Here is a 22,295-nt window from a genome sequence, read left to right as displayed (position 1 = left end):
CCGTCTACCCATGTGGGAGATGCCAGAGGAAAGAAGGCCCTCTCCTCCTCACACAGCATAGAGATGCAAAAGGCTCCCATTCTGGCAGAGGAGTGGAGCTCTCCTTGCTAGTGATGTTTCGTTTCAGGCTAGTAATTGCAAGGGTGCTCTAAGGGAAGGATGTCTGGGATGCACGGCAGGAGGGAGGGAGAAGAGATACCTTAAATGCCTGGAACCCTGGAGGTATTTAGAGATCTGGTAGGGAAGTGAGTACAGCTTTGTTTTGCGGGTGGCAAACGAAGTGCGTTTGTAGCAAAGGCATACGTCATCTAGAATTTGGCAATGGCGCTTTAATAAACTTGAGGCAGTGCTGGGGATTGGGGAAGGAAGGTAGGATAGAGCCCTATTATGAGGGAAAAAGCAAACCACTGGAAGAAGGGTCACATGTTTATTTTTGCATCCTTCTCCAATGAGAATCATGTTGGATTTCTGTTGCTTTTGGGGAAGAGAGTTTTTATTTTTCATCAAATTATGAATGCAAAAGCAAGTCATACAACCTATTGTTCTAATATGCTATAAACATTTCGGTTTTCAAACGCTGTAAACCCAGAAATAAATGCTTCGGTTTTTGAACATGGCTCAGAGGTTGAACATGCCAGATGGCTTCTGTTTTGAGTTTTCTGTATTGAGGCTTCCGTATTCAGTTTTCCGTTTTCGAACATTTTGGAACGCGAACGGTCTCCCAGAATGGATTACATTCGAAAACCGAGATACCACTGTACTCTTTTTACATTCTTTTAACGCAGGTGTGGCAGATGTAATACAGTATCTTGTAATTTTTTTAAAAAAAAGTTTTATTAAAGATATTACAATGATGGATATTTAACGGTGGACATGTATATTTGAAAACTTGAATGGAAACGGTATCTTGTATTTTTAACTCGTGAACTGCCCTGCGATCTTTTAATGAAGGCTGGTATATTCATTGTCCTCACCATCCAGAGGGCTTAGAAGGCTGCTAAAAAGAGTTTCACTTAACAGATGTGCACATTGGTGGCTGGTAGGGAGGGGCCAGTACAGAACTGTTGTGGTCATTCTTCACTCCTGCTTTGTTCTGTCCCATTTTTGGCTCAGGGCCAAGGGAGAGCTGAAGCGGGAGACTGACCCATTCAAGCGCCAAGTGCTGGACGGACGCCAGCTGGCGCTCAAGGTCAGCGCCAACTCTGTGTACGGCTTCACTGGCGCCCAGGTGGGCAAACTGCCTTGCCTTGAGATCTCTCAGGTAAGTCTGCCCGCCCCCTTCAAACTCAGGGGAGTTGTCAGGTTATGGTTTTATAGTACAATGCACAAGCGTCAACGAAAGACGGGGAAAACACCTATTACAGATTCCCTGTTTACCGGATCGGCCGGTTGCATATCAGCCGCGGGGCAGATCAGTCGGTTATTAAGTTATCCCTCATTTGCTATCGCGAGCTGACTGGACTGAATTGTTGTGCTGATCTTCGTGGCCTGCTTATAATTTATGAAGCAAACTTTCTGACCCTTTGAAAACGAAACAAGGTTCTGCAGTTGATGGGTGGCGAGTTCAGGGAAGTCAAAAGGAAGTACTGCTCGCAAAAAGCCCAGTTTAAACTTCATGGAATCCACCGCTACAAAGAGGCATTGCTTGCCAGTCGCTTAGATTAGTTTTTGGAAAGATTAGATAAAGCCAGGCAGGGCAGAGAGCTGCTATCTACAGGCTAGCTATAAACTGTGACAGATAAATGGAAGCAACATATCCTAGATCTCGTGAATGCCCAGATACTGGGAACAAACAGCAGGGTAAGCCCACTGCCCATTCGTTACCTGCTGGTCGCAGCTCAGAGATATCCGGTTTGCTGCTTTTGGAAGCGAAATACTGAATTTCATGGATTTTCGCTTTCCTAGTTTTATTTCTAAGGGACGCGGGTGGCGCTGTGGGTTAAAGCCTCAGTGCCTAGGGCTTGCCGATCGAAAGGTCGGCGGTTCGAATCCCCGCGGCGGGGTGCGCTCCCGTCTTTCGGTCCCAGCGCCTGCCAACCTAGCAGTTCGAAAGCCCCCCCGGGTGCAAGTAGATAAATAGGGACCGCTTACTAGCGGGAAGGTAAATGGCGTTTCCGTGTGCGGCTCTGGCTCGCCAGAGCAGCGATGTCACGCTGGCCACGTGACCCGGAAGTGTCTTCGGACAGCGCTGGCCCCCGGCCTCTTTGAGTGAGATGGGCACACAACCCTAGAGTCTGTCAAGACTGGCCCGTACGGGCAGGGGTACCTTTACCTTTACCTTTTTAGTTTTATTTCTGTAGGGTAGGATTTGTCAGCAGGGAAATGTTTGGGTGTAATGGGTACAGCATCTCCAACAATGCCGTGTCTAAACTAGGCCTGATCCAGCCCACAAAGTATTTTCTGGTGACTTACCCACTTCCGATCCAATCTGCAGCATCTGGGGCAAATGGCATGCGTCTTCTTGCAGATTAGGGTGCCCTCGGGCACTCTGGAGTCAGGAAGGGATGTTCGGATCTGCTTCTGTGGTTCTTGGGTGTTGGGAGCACTGCTTCCTGTTTCTGAAGCAATGCAACTTGGTAGCATCTGTGAGCCTCAGGAAAACCCTACAGCTAGCAAAGTATGGCTGGGGTTTCAGGTTAAGCTTTTAAGGAAGCGGTAAGCAAAAGTCTCCTTCAGCCCTTTTGTCTGTCCTCTGAAATGCATCGTTTTAACCCTTCTTTTCCAGAGCGTGACTGGGTTTGGGCGTCAGATGATTGAGAAGACGAAGCAGCTGGTGGAATCCAAGTACACAATCGCCAACGGTTACAGTTCTGACGCCAAGGTTGGAGGGGGAATGCAGGATAATGTGTCTCTTTTTTGGGTGGAGCAGATTGGGGAAAGCCCTAGAAGGACATCTACGGCAGTGTTAAAGATGACCAGTACTAAAGCTGTCTGACCTCAGTTTGGGGGCCTTGTTCTGGCACCTCACACACTGTCTTTGGCAGCATTTATCTTTTTAAATGTAATTTTTATTGACCTTTACATTTTTATCATAGTAACATCATAACAAAAAATGCAGTTCCCAGGCTTCCCCCTCCCCCCACGACTTCCCTCAACTTCCTCTTCTAGTTTTTTATATAATAACTTCTCCTGCTTTCTTTATCATATCTTAATATTAAATTCTTTAAATTCAATAATTTTATACTCTTGTCATTTTACCATCATCTTTATACTTCCTATATTTGTTTTGTTAATTGTAAGTGTTTGCTCACATCCTGCTAGTGAGTCCATTTCTTTACATTGTTTCTGTAGGTGCAACATAAAGGGTTCCCAGTCTTTTTTAAAGTCTCTATTGTCCTTGTCTCTAAGTCTTTCAGTTAGCTTTGCCATTTCAGCGTATTCCACCAATTTTTCTTGCCATTCTTCTTTAGTTGGTAATTTGTCGCTTTTCCATCTTTGGGCTAGCAATATCCTAGCCAAGGTTGTAGCATACATAAAAAGTTTCTTCTTTTCTTTTGGCAAATCTTGACCTGAAATGCCTAGCAAAAAAGCTTCTGGTCTTTTAACAAAGGTTGTCTCAAACATTCTTTTCATTTCATTATAAATCATTACCCAATAATTTTTAATTATTTTACAATTCCACCGCATATGGAAAAAACGTACCTTCTTTTTCTTTACATTTCCAACGCTTATTGAAGCTTGTTCTGTACATTTTTGCAGGAGTCGATGCATCATTTTCATATAATTCTCTTTTAACAATACAGTTGTACCTCTACTTACGTATCCCTCTGGATATGGAATCTTTGGGTTATGGCCACGGCAACCCCGGAAGTGTATACTTCTGGGTTTTGCCGCATGCGCAGAAGCGTGCCTCTATTTATGTAATTTTCGGGGTGCAAATGGACCCCCAGAGCTAATTAAGTTCATCTCCGGAGGGTCCTCTGTATACAATCAGTAAATTTTAAATTGACTTTCTGTATTTTCCCCCAGTCTCCCATTTGGATATTGTGTCATTTTTTAAGTCTGTTTAGCGGCATTTATCATGTTCGCAATGGCCGTTGGTAAGGGAGGAGTGGCAGCAGGGAGGCCACAGGACAGTCAGAAGGGAAAGAGATCTTGTGGCTGGGAAAGTGGCACAGACAGGGAAACGGGGCAGGGGGCGAGCCAGACAGAAGCTGCAAGAGGAAGAGAAAGTGACACACTGTGGCTTGTGGTGGAGGCAGCTGGCATAGCTGTCCTGCGGCTGAGAAGCTGTGAGACGCAGAGAGATGGGTTAGCAGTTTCCAGAGTTTCATTGTGGCCTTCTCCCCTAACAGGTAGTGTACGGGGACACAGACTCCGTCATGTGCCGCTTGGGTGTGCCGTCAGTCGCCGAGGCCATGGAGATAGGCAGGGACGCAGCTGCCTGGGTCTCCAGCCATTTCATTCCCCCCATCAAGCTAGAGTTTGAGAAGGTGAGTCTCAGAAAAGCCTCTCCATCTCCCATTGCCACCCACTAGGTTCGTAACTTTGGAAACTCTCGGCCATAAGATTCCCATATAACGCTAGGAAGTGCCTTGATATAAGAGGTGGAAAACAGAGATGACGTTTGGAGTGGATGGGCAGGGAGGAAGGAGATGGGAAATGAAGACCAAGGGCACATACCTTTACACTGGTACATGTCAAGGAAGTTTGTTAACACTGATAGCATCTTCCCTGTGATTAAAGGTAAAGGGACCCCTGACCATTAGGTCCAGTCGTGGCCAACTCTGGGGTTGCGGTGCTCATCTCGCTTTATTGGCCAAGGGAGCCGGCGTACAGCTTCCGGGTCATGTGGCCAGCATGGCTAAGCCGCTTCTGGCGAACCAGAGCAGCGCACGGAAACGCCGTTTACCTTCCCGCCGGAGCGGTACCTATTTATCTACTTGCACTTTGACGTGCTTTCGAACTGCTAGGTTGGCAGGAGCAGGGACCGAGCAACGGGAGCTGACCCCGTCGCGGGGATTCGAACTGCCGACCTTCTGATCGGCAATTCCTAGGCTCTGTGGTTTAACCCACAGCGCCACCCGCGTCCCTCCCTGTGATTGTGAGGGCCTAAACTAGACATGATGTCTGCTGCGAAATTAGAATCATAGAGTTGGGAGAGAAAAAACCGAAGAGTTATCTAGCCCAACTTCCTGCAGTGCAGGAATCTCAGCTAAAGCATCCATGACGGATTAACGCACCTATCTTCCGTTAGTGTACCCCAATTAATGCACCCATCTTCCGTTAATGTAAATAAGCAGCCGAGGGGAAGCCTAAGCACCCTCGAGACCACATGGAATGGGCAAAGGGTGTGTGAGCTTAATGGGGAAAACTGAGCGCTTCAAAAATGGTATTTTAATTTCAAAGCAAGCCTCCCGTGGCACTCAAACCCTGTGCAGTTACTGAACAGGTACTTGAAACATCCACTGTTTCAGCTGAAAAGCAATCATAATTTGAAAAAGAAAGTCTGTTCATCCTAGAATCATAAAATCGCAGAATTGTAGAGTCGGAAGGGACCACAGGGGTCATCTAGTCCAACCCCCACAAGGCAGGAATATTTCGCTTAATGTGGGGTTCGAACCCACAACCCTGAGATTTAAAAGTCTCATTCTCTAATGAATTAGCTGTTCCAGATGCTGCCTAACAAGAACCTTCTGAAATAAGTTTCAACTTTAGTGCCTGAAGGCTCCTATGGGATAACACAGACCTTTACTGTTTTCTCAATCTGTCCGCGCACCAGGTGTACTTCCCCTATCTCCTGATCAACAAGAAACGCTATGCTGGCCTCTATTTCTCTTCCAACCCTGACACCCACGACAAGATGGACTGTAAGGGCATCGAGACCGTGCGCCGAGACAACTGCCCCCTAGTGGCAAACCTCATCAACACCTGCCTACAGAAGCTGCTCATAGATAGGTCCGTAGGTGTTTGTTTGAGACGAAGCCCCCTTCTGGTCTGCCGAGCGGTTGTGGGCATGATCCGAGGCTGAACAATATTTATCTCAAATTCCTGGATGCTGGGACAAAACTCTTAGAAACGGGCTCCTACGAATGGCAAACCCGACTACAGTGGTGCCCCGCAAGACGAATGCCTCGCAAGACGGAAAACCCGCTAGACGAAAGGGTTTTCCGTTTTGGAGGTGCTTCGCAAAACAAATTTGCTATGGGCTTGCTTCGCAAGACGAAAATGTCTTGCGATTCCTGGGGTTTTTTCCCCCTCCCCCCCTTTTTCCCAAGCCCCTAAGCTGCTTAACAGCTGTTCGCTAAGCCGCTTAACAGCTGATCGCTAAGCCGCTTAACAGCTGATCCGCTAAGCCGCTTAACAGCTGATCTAAGCCGCTAATAGCCTTTTAGCAGCTAATCCGCTAATCCCTTAAGCCTTTAATAGCCGCTAATAGCGCTAATCCGCTAATGGACTTGCTTCGCAAGACGAAAAAAACCGCAAGACGAAGAGACTCGCGGAACGGATTCTTTTCGTCTTGCGAGGCACCACTGTATAGCATCCCAGCTTTCTTTAGCCTCCCTGAAGGGTCGGAACCTTGATTCATTCTGGGATGGTTCTCTTCTGCGGGAAAGAGAGGAGGGGCTCAGTTTATTCCACGCTTCCTTCTCTGCAGGGACCCTACAGGTGCCGTGGCCCATGCCAAGGAGGTGATCTCCGACCTGCTTTGCAACAGAGTCGACATCTCACAGCTGGTGATCACCAAGGAACTGACACGTACAGCAGATGAGTACGCAGGTCGCCAGGCTCATGTGGAGCTGGCCGAGCGGTGAGTAGAGCAAAGGAAGAGGCGGCACTTTTCTCCACCTTTTCTTACTGGGTTGGGGGCAGGGGGAAAGAAATGCATCACTTCCCAAGCGAGCAAAGGGGGCGGCCCTGACCCCAAGACACCCCACATACAGTGGTGCCCCGCAAGACGAATGCCTCGCAAGATGGAAAACCCGCTAGACGAAAGGGTTTTCCATTTTTCAATGCGCTTCGCAGGACAAAGTTCTCTATGGGCTTGCTTCGCAAGACGAAAATGTCTTGCGATTCTTGCGATTTTTTTTCGCTCCCCACCCCCTTTTTCTAAGGCACTAAGCTGCTAATAGCCTTTTAGCAGCTAATCCGCTAATCCCTTAAGCCTTTAATAGCCGCTAATAGCGCTAATCCGCTAATAGGGTTCCTTCACAAGACAAAAAAACCGCTAGACAAAGAGACTTGCGAAATGGATTCTTTTCGTCTTGCGAGGCACCACTGTATTTAGACCGAACACGAAACTCCCTTTATGTTAGGTCTGACCATCATTTATTTAACTGGCAGCATCTCTCTCAAGGTTCTGCACCTAGGCAGAACCAGATGCACAAATATGAGATGTGGGGGCGCTTACTAGTAGTACAGGGGCACCTTGGTTCTCAAACACCTTGGTACACAAACAGTTTGGAACCCCAACACTGCAAACCTGGAAGTAAGTGTTCCGGTTTGCGAATGTCTTTCGGAAGCCGAATGTGCTCCGTTTTGAATGTTATGCTTCCGATTTGAGTGCCACTCTTCTGTTTTGAGTGTTACACTGAGGTCGCTCTGTTTTTGCTACTACTTTGGTGTTTTTGTGGCTTTTTGGTTTGTTTTCATGACTGTGTGGAACCCAGTTCGGCTACTGATAGATAGATAGATGATAGATAGATAGATAGATTGTGTGTCTTTCGTTTTATGGATCAATGGTCTCATTAGATAGTAAAATCCATGTTAAATTGCTGTGTTAGGGGTTGTTTTGAAAAGTCTGGAACGGATTCATCCATTTTGCCTTACTTTCTATGGGGAAACGTGCCTTGGTTTTAGAATGCTTTGATTTTGGAACGGACTTCTGGAACGGATTAAGTTTGAGAACCAAGGTACCAGTGTACATGTAAAAGGGATCAAGGGGGTCTTAGTAGATCACAAGCTTAACATGAGTCAACAGTGTGATGCAGCAGCAAATAAAAGCCGATGCTATTCCTGCATCAACAGAACTATAGTTTCCTGATCAAGGGAAGTAATACTACCACTCTATTCTGCCTTGGTCAGACCACACCTAGAATACTGTGTCCAATTCTGGGCACCATAATTTAAGAAGGATGTTGCTAAACGGGAACGTGTGCAGAGGAGGGCAAGCAAGATGATCAAGGGTCTGGAAACTAAGCCTTATGAGGAGCGGTTGAAGGAGCTGGGTACGTTTAGCCTGCGAAAAAGGAGACACGGTAGCCATCTTCAAATATTTGAAGGGCTGTCGTATGGAAGATGGAACAAGCTTGTTTTTTTCCTGCTCTGGAGGATAGGACCTGAACCAATGGCTTCAAGTTACAAGAAAGGAGATTATAGCTATATATCAGGAAGAACTTTCTGACAGTAAGAGCTGTCTGACAGTGGAACAGTCTCCCTTGGGATGCTGTGGACGCTCCTCCCTTGGAGGTTTTAAAGCAGAGGTTGGATGGTGGCCACCTGTCATGGATGCTTGAGTTGAGATTCCTGCATTGCAGGGGGTTGGACTAGATGACCCTTGGGGTCCCTTCCAACTACACAACTCTATGGTTCTAGGCTTTCAAGCAGAGTCTTTTCCAGCCCTGCCACCTGAGATCCTCATAACTGGAGATGCCGTGCATTGGACCCATAGGAGCCAATTCCTAGGGCCTCAGGGGTCATTGCCCTCTCCCCCCCCCCCAATAAAATATTTGAGGGGGGCTGGGCTTCCCCAAAATTGACGGGCATTGCCATTCAAATGACATGTGTGCACTGCATCATGTGATGGCCTATGTGGGGTGGGGCGTACCTGCCCCCTGCCCAATATTTTACAGTGGTACCTCGGGTTACAGACACTTCAGGTTGCAGACGCTTCAGGTTGCAGACTCTGCTAACCCAGAAATAGTACCTTGGGTAAAGAATTTTGCTTCAGGATGAGAACAGAAATCGCATGGTGGCAGCAGGAGGCCCCATTAGCTAAAGTGGCACCTCAGGTTAAGAACAGTTTCAAGTTAAGAACGGACCTCCGGAATGAATTAAGTTCTTAACCCGAGGTACCACTGTATTCAAGTTGGCACCCCCACTTAGACCTTTCAAAGGTCGTGTTGAGTAGCAGTTTGTCAAAACTGCAGGAGCGGAGAGTGCCCTCATGCAGGTTTCCCATGAGGGCACGTGGTTGGCCCCTGTGAGAACAGAATTCTGGCCTAGATGGGCTACAGGCTTGACCCCACAGGCTCTCCTGGTGTCCTTATGTTCTACGGCCGCTCTGTGGTCCCCTTTCTTGAGTTCTGAGAGCCAGAGGGTATTATGGGAGCCAGTGTGGTGTAGTGGTTAAGAGCGGTAGACTCGTAATCTGGGGAACTGGGTTCGCGTCTCCGCTCCTCCACATGCAGCTGCTGGGTGACCTTGGGCCGGTCACACTTCTCTGAAGTCTCTCAGCCCCACTCACCTCACAGAGTGTTTGTTGTGGGGGAGGAAGGGAAAGGAGAATGTTAGCCGCTTTGAGACTCCTTCGGGTAATAATAAAGCGGGATATCAAATCCAAACTCCTCCTCCTCTTCTTTCTCTCCTCTTCCCCCTCCTCCCTCCCCTTTGACTTTCTTTACCCTGAGTTATTGAGGCCCGTCTGCCCTCAGGACAGCGGAAAAAGGTGTGTGGGTGTGGGGCGGCTGGTGAGGCATGACCGAAGGGAAGGGCAGAAATAGTTATGGCCAGCGCAGCTGCAAGTGGAACCTTCTGCGACGCCCACCCCTCCTGCTCTGGGCTTCCTGTCTGACTGCCGCCACTTCATCTGCCTCGCACAGGCACAGACCTGCTCCTTTTGCTTCGCTGCCTCTTGACAAACAAAAGTTTGGGTGGCGAAAGTGTCCCCGGTGGGGCCGCCTTTGCGGGACAGGGCTGGTACCACTTTGCCCTCGTGCTTCGTTCTATACTGTCATCTTTTTCAAGATGTTTCTCAGCGGTGCCTCCGCTGTTGGAAAATATGTTAATAGCGTTATTATCGCACCTGGGGTCGCATATTGGGCTTTTCGGCATTTCACGTTTTAACTTCTTCCAGCTCCTTTGGAGGGACAGTTTTGTATGCATCTATTTTCAGTAAAGTCAGCTTTTATTAAATCTCAAAAAACGTCCAGTAATCACACCAGAATGCTAAATATGTACACATTATAAATACCTTTAATATACATAGATTCATGTTTTGCCACGTAGAAAAGCTGTTATATTTGTCAACACTTACATTTATTCTTCATAAATGCTGTTGGAGGATTCCGTAGATAATTAAAATTTTCTCTCTTTTTAGTTTAGTTTATTTATAAAAATGCATAGACCGCTATTTCATAAAAATATGTCAGAGCATCAGGGCAGTTCACAACAAAAATACATGAAACCATATAAAAAGTTGTAGACAGTGGTACCTCGGGTTACAAACGCTTCAGGTTACAGACACTTCAGGTTACAGACTCTGCTAACCCAGAAATAGTACCTCGGGTTAAGAACTTTGCTTCAGGATGAGAACACAAATTGCGCGGCGGCAGCAGCGGGAGGCCCCATTAGCTAAAGTGGTGCTTCAGGTTAAGAACAGTTTCAGGTTAAGAACGGACCTCTGGAACGAATTAAGTTCTTAACCCGAGGTACCACTGTATAATCTCTCACTCCAATCAGTTCTGTGTGTTTATTCATCTTTGCTACCTTCCAGATTTTTGCCAGCTATTCTTTTGATGTTTGAGGTGGCCCGGTTTTCAATTTTTGTGCATCAAGCATAAAACAAACAAAGTTACTGCTTTTAAAGTCATGCTGCTCTCACGCACATGCACCCCCAGATCCCTTCTGGCTCTGAAAACATTCCTCAGTCCCGCTCTGCAGTGCCTCCTTCTGCTTAATACATCCTTGGTTCGATCCTGGCGCGCCACCTTCCAGTCTGGCTCATCATGTGACACCTCCTCATGGCTTCTCCCCTTAGGATGCGTCGGCGGGATCCTGGCAGCGCTCCCAACCTGGGGGACCGGGTTCCGTACGTCATTATCGGCGCTGCCAAAGGCGTAGCAGCTTACATGAAATCTGAAGTGAGTAAAGGGGAGAGGGATGCAATGGGCAATAGGGACCAGTAACTCGGGGGGGGGGAAGGGTTCAGGCTTGTACATGTATGCTTCTTCAGGTGCAAAGCTGCATTGAAATGTGCCCTGCTGGCACTGCAAAATACTTGCTGGGGGCCGGAGATGGCCATTCACCATTAGGCTTCGAGGAGGAAGAGGTTTTTGGAAGCAGGGACTCAAAGTGGGGCTCAGGATGCCGTAGCTCAGTGATAAGAGCACCTGCTTTTCAGGCCTGCAAGGCGCCAGGTTCAATCCCAGCTTCTCCAGATTGGGCTAGGAAACCCCGCAGAGCTGCTGCCAGTCACTGTCGGCAGTACTAAACTGGATGGACCAGTGGCCTGACTGTACAAGGCAGTTCCGGCGTTCCTAAGCCATTTCTGATGTGAGTTTTGGAGCCCCTCTTCCCCACCAGTTTTCACTAGGTTGGCTTGAATGCTTCCGCTGGATCTTGTTTGGGGTTAGTTAATCTGTGAGTGGGTGGGTGGGAGGTGCATAACTAGGTCTGTTTCTACCACTTTCGTATCCTCTCTTCCTCCCTGCTGAACCAGGGAAGGAAGGACAAAACCTCTAGCACTGATTGAATCAAACTGACTACTGCTACCATGAAAATCCTATGTTATGGCCTGTGCATAGACACCCCCATACATACTGCCTACCTTCAGGTTTCCAGGGTGATTAGGTAACAAGACTGCAGAGGCAGAGAGGACTGTGCCCCGGGTGCTAAGGTGCACTCCTAACCCAACACACTACACCAGTGTGGTGTAGTGGTTAAGAGCGGTAGTCTCGTAATCTGGGGAACCGGGTTCGCGTCTCTGCTCCTCCACATGCAGCTGCTGGGTGACCTTGGGCCAGTCACAGTCTCTCAGCCCCACTCACCTCACAGAGTGTTTGTTGTGGGGGAGGAAGGGAAAGGAGAATGTTAGCCGCTTTGAGACTCCTTAAAGGGAGTGAAAGGCGGGATATCAAATCCAAACTCTTCTTCTTCTTCTTCTCTTCCTTGCTTTTATGGCTTTCCCCTGTTTGTCTCCCCAGGATCCCATCTACGTGCTGGAGAATAACCTGCCCATCGACACGCAGTACTACCTGGAGCAGCAGCTTGCCAAGCCCCTCTTGCGCATCTTCGAGCCCATCTTGGGAGAGGGCAAGGCACAGAACGTCTTGCTGAGTGAGTGTGGCCGCTGGCTCTGCTTTCTGGAGAAGAGAGAGGAGGAGACCCCGTGATCCTGCGAAAAGGCTACAGACCCCATAATCATTCTCATCCTAAATTGGGATTAATTTTGGTGGCATCCATAGCCAAACCCCTGTCGCTGTGTATTTGCGTCTGGTCCACCCTCTTTGCGCTTGGTGAACTCCAAAGCAGTGTCTCACCACCGCAGGGAAGTGATCTCAATAGGCAGCCCTGCAGGCCTTCTCAGGAGGCTTGTTTATTTACTTCTCCTGTTATGTTTTTTACTCCACCAGGAACTTATCCTTCTCAAGCAGGAATTCCCAAACGTGGGTCTCCAGCTGTTTTTGGACTACAATTCCCATCATCCCTCACTACTGGTCCTGCTAGCTAGGGATGATGGGAGTTGTAGTCAAAAAAAAAACAGCTGGAGACTCAAGTGTGGGAAACCCTGTTCTAGAGAAACAAGAGTCTCCAATGCTTGGCGTTGGTAGGAAATAGCAGTGTGGGCCATCTTTCGGAAAGAGACCCCAGACTCTTTCTTCATCTGTTTTGGCGGAAGCTATATGTTTCCCGCCACCCAGTCCTGCCCCCCCTTCTGCTGCTTTCGTGCTGCCTCATGTAGTCACAGAAAAGGGGATAAAACTGTAGGTAAAACCTCCTAGGACAGCAAGAGCTGTTTGAACGGTCTCCCTGGGGAGGTTGTGGACTCTCCTTCCTTGGAGGTTTTTAAGCAGAGGTTGGGTGGCCATCTGTCATGGATGCTGTAGCTGAGATTCCTTCATTGCTGGGGGTTGGGCTAGATGACCCCTGGGTACAATTATATGAGTGTGCAGGCACAGGTGGCTTACTCTGTGGGAGGTGCTAACCAGGGAAATCTGGGTACCAATCCCTTTCCATGGACAGTAACGGTGAGCAGTCCAGGGCGAGAGACGGCTGGAATACGGATCTTTACCCTCTCCTCCCCACTGTTGTAATGTATTGGAGGTGGCATACGTGCTTGACCCTTAATTTCCTTCCCTTTGCAGAGGGGGAACACACTCGCTGCAAAACAGTCCTGACAGCCAAAGTCGGAGGGCTCATGGCGTTTGCTACTAAACGGAGCACCTGCATCGGTTGCCGGGCTGTGCTCAACCACCATGGTGAGATCCTGTCCCCGCCTGTCTTTCCTGGCCTCCGCTTTGCAGAGTCTTATGTCAAAAACAAGTCCCCTCCCCTCCCCCATCACGCGCTTCTAACCAGCAGCGCATGTTGCAAGTTCCTTTTGCCGGAATTTGCCACAGAGTGGAGCGTGTGTCACAAAACGGTGCCTCTGCTGAGCTTTCGTTGCCAGCAGGAAAACCTTGCTGTACACACACACACACACACACACACACACACACACACTGACCTCTGGGCACCTCTGCTTACTTCCCTGTTCTCCCTCTTTCTCAAGTTTGCAGAAGGGGGGGGAGGGCTACTTGCAAGTTGCGGGAGAGGATCTGAAACCAAGTTTCTTGGTTTGTTTGAAGTTACGTGGCGCTGTTAAAGGGGGTGGGCTCTGCCAGGATGCCTGAATACCCTGGGATGGGAGTAATTTCTCGTGGGCGGTTTGGAGAACGGCTGGGAGCAGAGGGCCTTCTCGGTAGTGGCACCCTCCCTGTGGAATGCCCTCCCACCAGATGTCAAAGAAATAAACAATTGTCTGGCTTTTAGAAGACATCTGAAGGCAACACTTTTAGGGAAGTTTTTAATGTTTGATGTTTAATTGTGTTTTTAATATTCTGTAGGGGGCCGCCCAGAGTGGCTGGGAAAACACAGCCAGATGGGCGGGGTATAAATAAATAAATTATTATTATTATTATTTATTTATTCCTGGGTTCTTTCTGGTCACTTACCGGAGATTTCCCAAAAGCCTTACATGCACTACAGAAAAAGACAGAAGTTTTTTTGCGACAAGAGCCCTCTCTGACTGCAAACTTGATCGTGTTGCACTAGAAAGCAGGTGCCTAGCAGCAAGGAGATGGCAGAATGAGTAACTTTAGATCAGTCCGAGACAGCGAAAATTCCTCCCCGGACCCAAAGTCAGAGGAGGCCAGTCAGGTCCTGGGCATGAGCAAAAATTCATTCCGCCTCATCGTCTCAGCAGGAGTGTAAACAGGCTGCCTTGCCATTCCATCCTGATTGTGGCTTTCCTTTGGAATGGGGCAGCAGGGAAGGAACTCCAAAGTGGAAATGGAATAGGGAGGAAAATGGCTTTCTGATGTGCTTTCCTCCATCAGGTGCTGTGTGCAAGTTTTGCCTGGGCCGCCAGTCTGAGCTTTACCAGAAGGAGGTAAGTGGTAGAGCCCACTGGGTTGGGTGGGTGTGATGGCCTGGGGCTCGGGCTTGGACCCAGCGGAGTCTCAGTCCGCACTGGATCCTTTGCCTCAGGCGGCATCTGAACCAAGTCTGGGGCCTGATTCTGAAGAGCCCCACTCTGCACAGGTTCCCCTGCAACAAGCCCTAGCTGGGCCGAGTCAGGGGTCTGAGCCTGCCCTGGCTCCAGATGCAGGGATTACCTTGTTGCCTTCAGCTGGGCCATCACTTACAGCTGCTCCACTACCAGTTGGGTCAGGAGAGGCTGAGGCAGCCTCTGGGTCTAGTAACCCAACTGACATCTCCCGAGCTGCAGAGACTAAGGTCTCAGAGAAGGAGAGACCTGAGTACTTGCAGGAGGAGTGCTTGCCTTCGGGTGAGACAGGGAGGTGAGTCACCAGGGGATCAGGACCGGCCGTTACCCCGACAAAGATAAGAGGCTGTCGGACCCCACCCCAGGTTGCGGGAGCAACATTGCGGTTTGCTAGAACCTGCCTGAGACCCTGTGCCTGACCTTGCCTGGTTTCCTGCCTCGTGTCCTGGATTCGGGACCGGCCCGGGACCGCGTCGCTCGGGTTACCCCCAGGCCCAGCACAAGGGATTCCACTAGCAAAAACCTAGGAGGAGCCCAGGTGGCCTGCATACTGGACTGAGGCACAAGCCTCTGAATTAAACTTGTACCTTGGAAAATCCTCCCTTCACTGGGAGAGGAATGCAGCTGCAAACAAGCCGCTGGGAATTTTAAGTGGATAGGAAATGGGGTTTCCTGGTGTAGTAGCCCGTGGACTGACCTGGGAAATCTCCTGTTTGAAGCTCACTTTGCCATGAACTCGCTGGGTGGCCTTAAGTCTACCTTGCAACAAATGATGCTGAATTACTTGTAGAAATTGTGAGGATCCACAACCGCAGTCTGCATGGGTTTTTGAAAAGGCCAAGGAACAATTGGGCCCAAGTGCCTTGGTCCTGCCACCCGCCTCTTCTCCCTCTCCCCACAGGTAACCCATCTGAGCTCTCTGGAGGAGAAGTTCTCGCGCTTGTGGACACAGTGCCAGCGGTGCCAAGGGAGCCTGCACGAGGATGTGCTGTGTACCAGGTGAGGGGCTGGCCGCTCACCACACCTTTGCTGAGCAGCCACCAGCTCTTGCCCATTCCCACGGGATAATGGGCTAAAATATGACTTTACGCCACCCCTGGGTGTTTACAGCTGCTTATCAGGCTGGTTTGAGAACAGCAAACAGATGGCTCCCGCAGAGAGCTAGCGGGGTGCTGGTACTCCTGAAGATGTTTATTACCTTTATAAATATAACACCTGTCAGATGCTGGCAGCGGCCAGGGGTGTGGAGAGAGAGAGAGATAGAGCCTTCTGCTCTGGCACATGAGATATCAGCTGGGGTTGCTTGGATATACCAGTGGGGCATACTTCTGTGTAAAACAACAGCCACCACGGTCTGGTGTGTACAGGTAGCAAGTCCTGAGGTTGGCAGAGTGGGCTGCACTATATTCTCCTACCGTTTCTGAATGTTCCATTTAAACTCCCCCAAACACAAATTCCTTGCAAATAGATGACAAGCCCAGCGTTTTCTCCCTGCCGCACTAGTTTCCTTGCAGAGTATTTCTAGAGAGGAACACTTCAAAACAAGAATCCCCGCCCCACCCGCAAGCCTGCAGCCTGAAGCAGTACGGCCCATTCTACCACCTCATACAAATTGACAGAAACAGGGAACGATTATGTGAGCCAAGATTTCTGTGTTCTGTTGGGCCCCTTTTCCTGCAGGGGAGACCCAGTTTTTTTCAGCTAGTGTTTCCAAGCATCATCAGGCATCTTTTGTTAGTTTCCTAAATGCAGGCTGCCAATTAAGTGTCTGCTCCCCATCACTCCCACCCCTGAACGAATTTTTCTCCCAACTCCTTTCAGCCGCGACTGCCCCATCTTTTACATGAGGAAGAAAGTGCAGAAGGACCTTGATGACCAGGAAGTGCTGATCTCACGCTTTGGCCCTCCCACGTGGTGATACCTCTTTGCCTTCCGTTCATCCGACTGAAACCCACCACCACCCATTATTCCCTTTTAAAGACGCAGCAATGCCCGGTTATGCTGCAGGGGGAAGCACTGCTCCCTCCCCTTGCCCAGTTCTGCTCTGGGCATCGCTTCTGTCGCCAGGATCAGTGGCCGATACCATCAGGAAAGCTCCCTGGAGATGATTGTGGGGGCTACGTTTTGTATGAATTTCTACCAATAAAGATTTCTTTTTTTCTACATGTGAGTGGCTTATGTGGGGTAACCTGAGCTGCTCTTGAGTTCTACAGGAGGAGGACTAAAGGATAGCAGAAGCCAGATGTGTTTTAGGATAGAAACCAGTGGGGAAAAGACAGTCACGGAACCAAAAAATTACACAAAACAAACAAAATGCTGTGAAAATCCCTGATGTTATTTGTTGGCTATGAAAGTGAGTTGTAAACTTAATATTAGGATGAATGTTCTGACACCATATAAAAAAAGTATTGATATCACTAACGTTCCTAAACACTAAGAAAAGGTCATCCACAAATCTCTTATATATGAGTATTTCATCAAAATAAGGATTAGCCATTCGGTTATAAAAGAAATCTTCCTCTAGTTGATTAGTTCAGTGAAACGAGTTTTGTAGCCGGCATCTCGTTAAGTCTTTGTTTAATTCTAGGTTAATTTTTCCCCTTAAACTTTTTGATTTTTGTTATTTAGTTTAACTCTATAGTTGATTACATCTCGTTTCAGGGATTTTCATGGCATTTCCATTTGTTTTGTGTAATTAGATGTGTTTTAGGAGCAGGTGACTGCAGGGACCACTAGGCTCAAGAAACACCTGCCATATGGAAGCCATAAAGGTGGCACCACTGACCTCTATTGCCAGGTGTTGCATTAACGTTTTGGGCTTTGCTTTTGTTTTAGTCCTAGGAGAACTGTACCTGAGACACTTAATCTGAGGGTCATGGGTTTGAGTCTCACATTAATAAAAGGTTCCTGCATTGCAGGGGGTTGGACTAGATGACCCTGGCGACTGATTCTGACTCTACAGTTCTATGATCAGCATGCATTCAACAAGCAAACGTAAAAGGGGTCCTTCTGCATCATGCCAAAGACCTATCTAGTTTCCCACAGCAGTCAGAGAAGCCCACAAGCAAAACAAGAGGGCAATGGCCCTCTCTCACTTTCCGTGCCCTACATGATGAAATCAGATTTGTGCATGCAACTTTATTGTCTTATATGATGGGGGTAAACATGGAAATTTGAGCATCAAAGGCAATCTCCTGACGGCATTTCGAGATGGCACATAACATGGCCCTTGCCGTGTTCTGCACATCCCAGTTCTCATGATCCCCTCCTCCTTCACCGCCACGGTCATTCGCCAAACGAGATAAGGAGGACCATAAATTACTCCTAAACATTTATTTAGCGCCAGCTGAGTGCACGGTGTCGCCCACTTGCACTCCATCACCAGGTGGTTGCATTCAACCTTACTGTGCGACCAAAACAACGCAAATAAAAGCAGTTAACTCAGGTGGCTAGAGACTTGCTTTTTTGTTTTTAAGCGCGCAGGAATGCCAGGCTTCAAATCCCAGCTTAGCCAGGACGTGTCGTTCTGGGGCAAGTTAGAAGATAGGAAGCAGCTCTGTTCTACCAGGTCAGTCTGTTTATTCTAGCCCAATACTGTATACTGAAGCTGAGGATAGCAGTCCAGAGTCTCAGGCAATTGTACCTGCTGCTCCCCTGTTCTTCTAACTTGGGAGTGGGGAAGCTTTGGTCCTCCAGATGTTTCTACACAACAACTCTCATCAGCTGCAGCAAGCATAGCCAGTGGCCAGGCCTGATGGGAGCAACATCTGGAGGACCAAAGGTCAGCAAAGTATGTCTTCAGCTGCTGACCTACAGTCCTCCCCTCCCCACACCCAGTTGCCTTCCTCTCAGCTTCACTTTCCTAGCTGTAAAATCCTTAATTTTTATCCTACCCTTCCTCCAAGAGAATCGGGCAGAGGCGGATTTAGGGGAGCACGACCGGTTCGGTCACACTGGCCGTGGAGCCTCGGGGACACCGCAACCATAATGCGTAGCTCAGTCGGTGGAGCATGAGATTCTTAACCTCAGGGTCGTAGGTTTGAGCCCCGTGTTGGGCAAAAGATTCCTGCAATGCAGAAGGTTGGACTAGATGACTCGCGGTCCCTGCCACATCTGCAATTCAGTTCTTTAGAAAGCAGCAGGAGAAGAGTGAATAAATGAAAATAAAAGGTTTCCTCCCCTTTGCTAAAAAGAAAAAAAACAATGAGCAGGAGAGATGGGCGCCAAATGTTGGCGTCACACAGGGTGCCGCTGAAATTTGAGACCCCCAGGTCCGCCGTTGAATTAGGGGTGCATGCATGGGATCTTCTCTTCCTGCTTAATCCTCCACACCCCTGCCAGGTAGTTCAGGCTGGGAGCTGGCAACTGGCTCAAGGTCACCTGGTGTCCTTCAAGGGTGGACCAACCTGGTCTCAGGCTTGCAGGGTTGTGGCGAAGAAGGTGGCTTCACAGGGCATGAGAAATGTGACGAAATGCCGTGTTGCACACTTCAGCTAGTAACTGGGGCTTCCGGCAGTGACCTTTGACCCTTCCTTATAACTTGGCCTGACCGCAGCTGGCGGCTGGTGGTAACATCTTCCTGCCCTACTCCCTTGAAGATGGGATGTCACCAGTTAGTTAGAAACTTGAGCAAGGAGTGGGGAGGGGAGAGATTAAAGGAGGCAGTAGATTGGGGCTGGTGTAGGCTCTCCTCCCCCCACACACACTTTCCCCCCATTCTCTATTGAGTCAGGGCCCTCCCCCAATCCAGATGGAGGAGTCAGGGCAGCGGAGATAATGAGGAAAGGTGTCTCAAGGAGATAAGCAATCTTCCAGATTCTTTCGCAAGTCGTGACTCCCTAGCCGCTCATGTGAGCATCCCGCATGAGGTGGGGAGGGCGCAGAATGGTGCCAGGTTGTACCCACAAGGGAAGAGCTCTGCTGGCTCAGGCCAGCGGCCCATCTAGTCAGGCATCTGTTCTCGCAGTGGCCGAACAGATCCCACAAGCAGATCCTCAGTGCAATGGTTCTCTCCGGTTTCCAGAAACTGGAATTCAGGCACATGCTCGGACTGGATAGCACAGTTGATCAGAGCGTGGTGCTGATAAGGGCAAGATTGCTGGCTGCATATCCCGGCAGATGATCCTTGCAACCCTACAATTCTGGGATTCTGTGCTGCCTCCACAGTGGAAGCCGAACTCGCCACTGGTGGTGCTCAGTGAATTTTGCAAAGCTCCTTTGCCTACCCATTAGAAGGTTTTGCGAGTCCGGTAGCAGCTTAAAGAGAGCAGATTCGCGGCGACGTAAACTTTCTTGCTTCGTTGCATAAAGCTTTATCCTTAGGCGTGGGTTCCCCTCCCACCCTTGGCTCAGGTTAATAGTTTTGTCGCTTAGTGAGCAAGAGTGCCCTCGCATTTTTCTGCTTTCCCGCATGTGCAGTACAGTGGTACCTCTGGTTACATACGCTTCAGGTTACATACTCTTCAGGTTACAGACTCCGCTAACCCAGAAATAGTACCTCGGGTTAAGAACTTTGCTTCAGGATGAGAACAGAAATGGTGCTCCGGCGGCGCAGCAACAGCGGGAGACCCTATTAGCTAAAGTGGTGCTTCAGGTTAAGGACAGTTTCAGGTTAATAACGGACCTCCGGAACGAATTAAGTATGTAACCAGAGGTACCACTGTACGTGAAACCCACAGGATGACAAATGCAAGTACTTTTCAGCTTTTATGCTTCCCTTGGCAGCTGATGCAAAGTCACTTTTGTGGCATTGGGTCAGTTGACCACACACCAGACCCTCACCCTTTAAAAGAAGTACAGTTCGTTAGTTAAAGTTAATTGCCCCCCTCCCCCACGAAGATTTACCCTGTCTTCCTACCAAAAGTCTTAATGCGGCTAACAGTTTGAAAAAGCAACCACCATTATTACTAAACAACGGTAACAACAAGCCGTGAAAACCAAAAAGGAACACTCGGTTCTATTTCTCCATAACATCCGAATGAGGAGAGGCTGTTCAGTCTCCGGGGCTGTTGCCTGGATGCAGTGGTGAAATGGATGGCGAAAAACAAGCTAAGGTTGAATCCTGGCACTGTGGGTGAGTAGCTCCCATGCCCGAGAAATTGGTCAGTTGCCAACCCTGGGTGGCAGTGCTGGATTAAACCCCGTGGAGGCCCAAAGGAAGTCGAAATCTCAGAAGGAGCCTATCTTGCAAATGATCTCCTTGATATGTTTTTGCAATTTTATTTCAAGATCAAATCAATATTGTTTTGATCTGTTGTTGCGGGGCCCAGTGGCGTAGCATGGGTTGTCAGCACCCGGGGCAAGGCAAGTAATTTGCGCCCCCCCCGCTGCACTGTCCCTCCCCCAGATAGTCCCTCGCTCTCTCTCCGCACCGCACGCCTGGCACCCCTCCCCTCCACAGTGGGCGGCGACCCGGCGGCTCGGATCGGATTCGCACAGCCAGCACTGCAGTGAGAGAAAGTGAGTGAGCCAGGTAGGGGCAGAGAACTGCGAGTGCGAGCGCCCCCCCCACAGATGTTGCGCCTGGTGCGGCCGGCCCCCCCTGCACCCCCCACGCTACGCCACTGGCGGGGCCCCTAAAAGGCCCATAGGCCAGTGGCTACTCTGCCTATTTGGTAATCCAGCACTGCTGAATTGTGCTGCACTCCTCCTGAAGGAGCAGGTTTGCAGTTTGGAATTGCTTCTGCATCCAGCTCTGTCGCTGGAGACTCAGGTAGCCTCAGTGGCAAAAAGTGCCTGTTACCAACTGCGGCTGGTTTGGCAGCTGCAGCCGTTCCTGGACCTGAAAAGCCTTCCCACAGTAGTTTCATGCACTGGTTACTTCAAGACTGGATTACTGCAATGTGCGGGGCTCTCCTTGTGCTTGATCGAGAAGCTGCAGTCAGTGCGGAATGCTGCAGCACAATTGCTGACAGGTGTATGGCCCACTGAACTCTGGGAGCAAGCGCCACCGAACTCGCTGGCAAATTATTTCTTGAAATAAGGCGTGTTTAGGAATAGTGTTGATGGTCTGGATCTAGTCCTTGACTGGCTGTTGCATAGCAAGAAGCAAACTTTGCTTGGAATATTTGACTAGGGGCATCTTTCCATGTGAACTTCACTGCCCAGCTGGCGGAGCTTATTTAATTTTATTTTAGTATTTATGCGCTGCCCCCCAAACTCTAAAGAGTATATATAGGATTTTGACAAGGGCTAGAACCTCCAGGCAGGGACGCGGGTGGCGCTTGTGGTCTAAACCACAGAGCCTAGGGCTTGCTGATCAGAAGGTTGCTGGTTCGAATCCCCATGATGGGGTGAGTTCCTGTTGCTCGGTCCCTGCTCTTGCCAACCTAGCAGTTCGAAAGCATGTCAAAGTGCAAGTAGATAAATAGGTACCGCTGCGGCGGGAAGGTAAACGGCGTTTCCGTGCGCTGCTCTGGTTTGCCAGAAGCGGCTTAGTCATGCTGGCCACATGACCCGGATGTACGCCGGCTCCCTAGGCCAATAAAGCGAGATGAGCGCCGCAACCCCAGAGTCGTCTGCGACTGGACCTAACGGTCAGGGGTCCCTTTACCTTTACTAGAACCTCCAGGCACTTTTAATAGGCTTTTCTTTTTGACATACAGTAGAACCATCCTTTTCAAGACCACCCCCGTCACAATCCGGGCCA

The 22,295-nt window shown here is 49.2% G+C and overlaps 1 protein-coding gene across 2 annotated transcripts in view; it reads left to right on the top strand.

The window, feature by feature from the left end:
• POLD1 (DNA polymerase delta 1, catalytic subunit) overlaps positions 1 to 16,810 on the top strand; it is a 34,839-nt gene extending 18,029 nt beyond the window's left edge. The window contains exons 17-27 of one of the 2 annotated variants that reach the window (XM_083408133.1): positions 1,114 to 1,261; positions 2,726 to 2,821; positions 4,296 to 4,433; positions 5,723 to 5,898; positions 6,599 to 6,751; positions 10,919 to 11,021; positions 12,084 to 12,216; positions 13,245 to 13,358; positions 14,478 to 14,530; positions 15,549 to 15,646; positions 16,469 to 16,810. In XM_083408133.1, the coding sequence (XP_083264259.1) occupies positions 1,114 to 1,261; positions 2,726 to 2,821; positions 4,296 to 4,433; positions 5,723 to 5,898; positions 6,599 to 6,751; positions 10,919 to 11,021; positions 12,084 to 12,216; positions 13,245 to 13,358; positions 14,478 to 14,530; positions 15,549 to 15,646; positions 16,469 to 16,565 (1,309 nt within the window). In that variant the 3' untranslated portion in view covers positions 16,566 to 16,810. The other variant, XM_083408134.1, reaches the window with a different exon arrangement.
• The last annotated feature ends 5,485 nt before the right edge of the window (positions 16,811 to 22,295 follow it).

This window comes from Podarcis tiliguerta (genome assembly GCF_965153285.1).
Source record: "Podarcis tiliguerta genome assembly, chromosome: 13".
NCBI classification, from domain to species: Eukaryota; Metazoa; Chordata; class Lepidosauria; order Squamata; family Lacertidae; genus Podarcis; species Podarcis tiliguerta.
The sequence above is the reverse complement of the archived record's forward strand: the minus strand, read 5'-3'. Positions and strand labels throughout refer to the sequence as shown.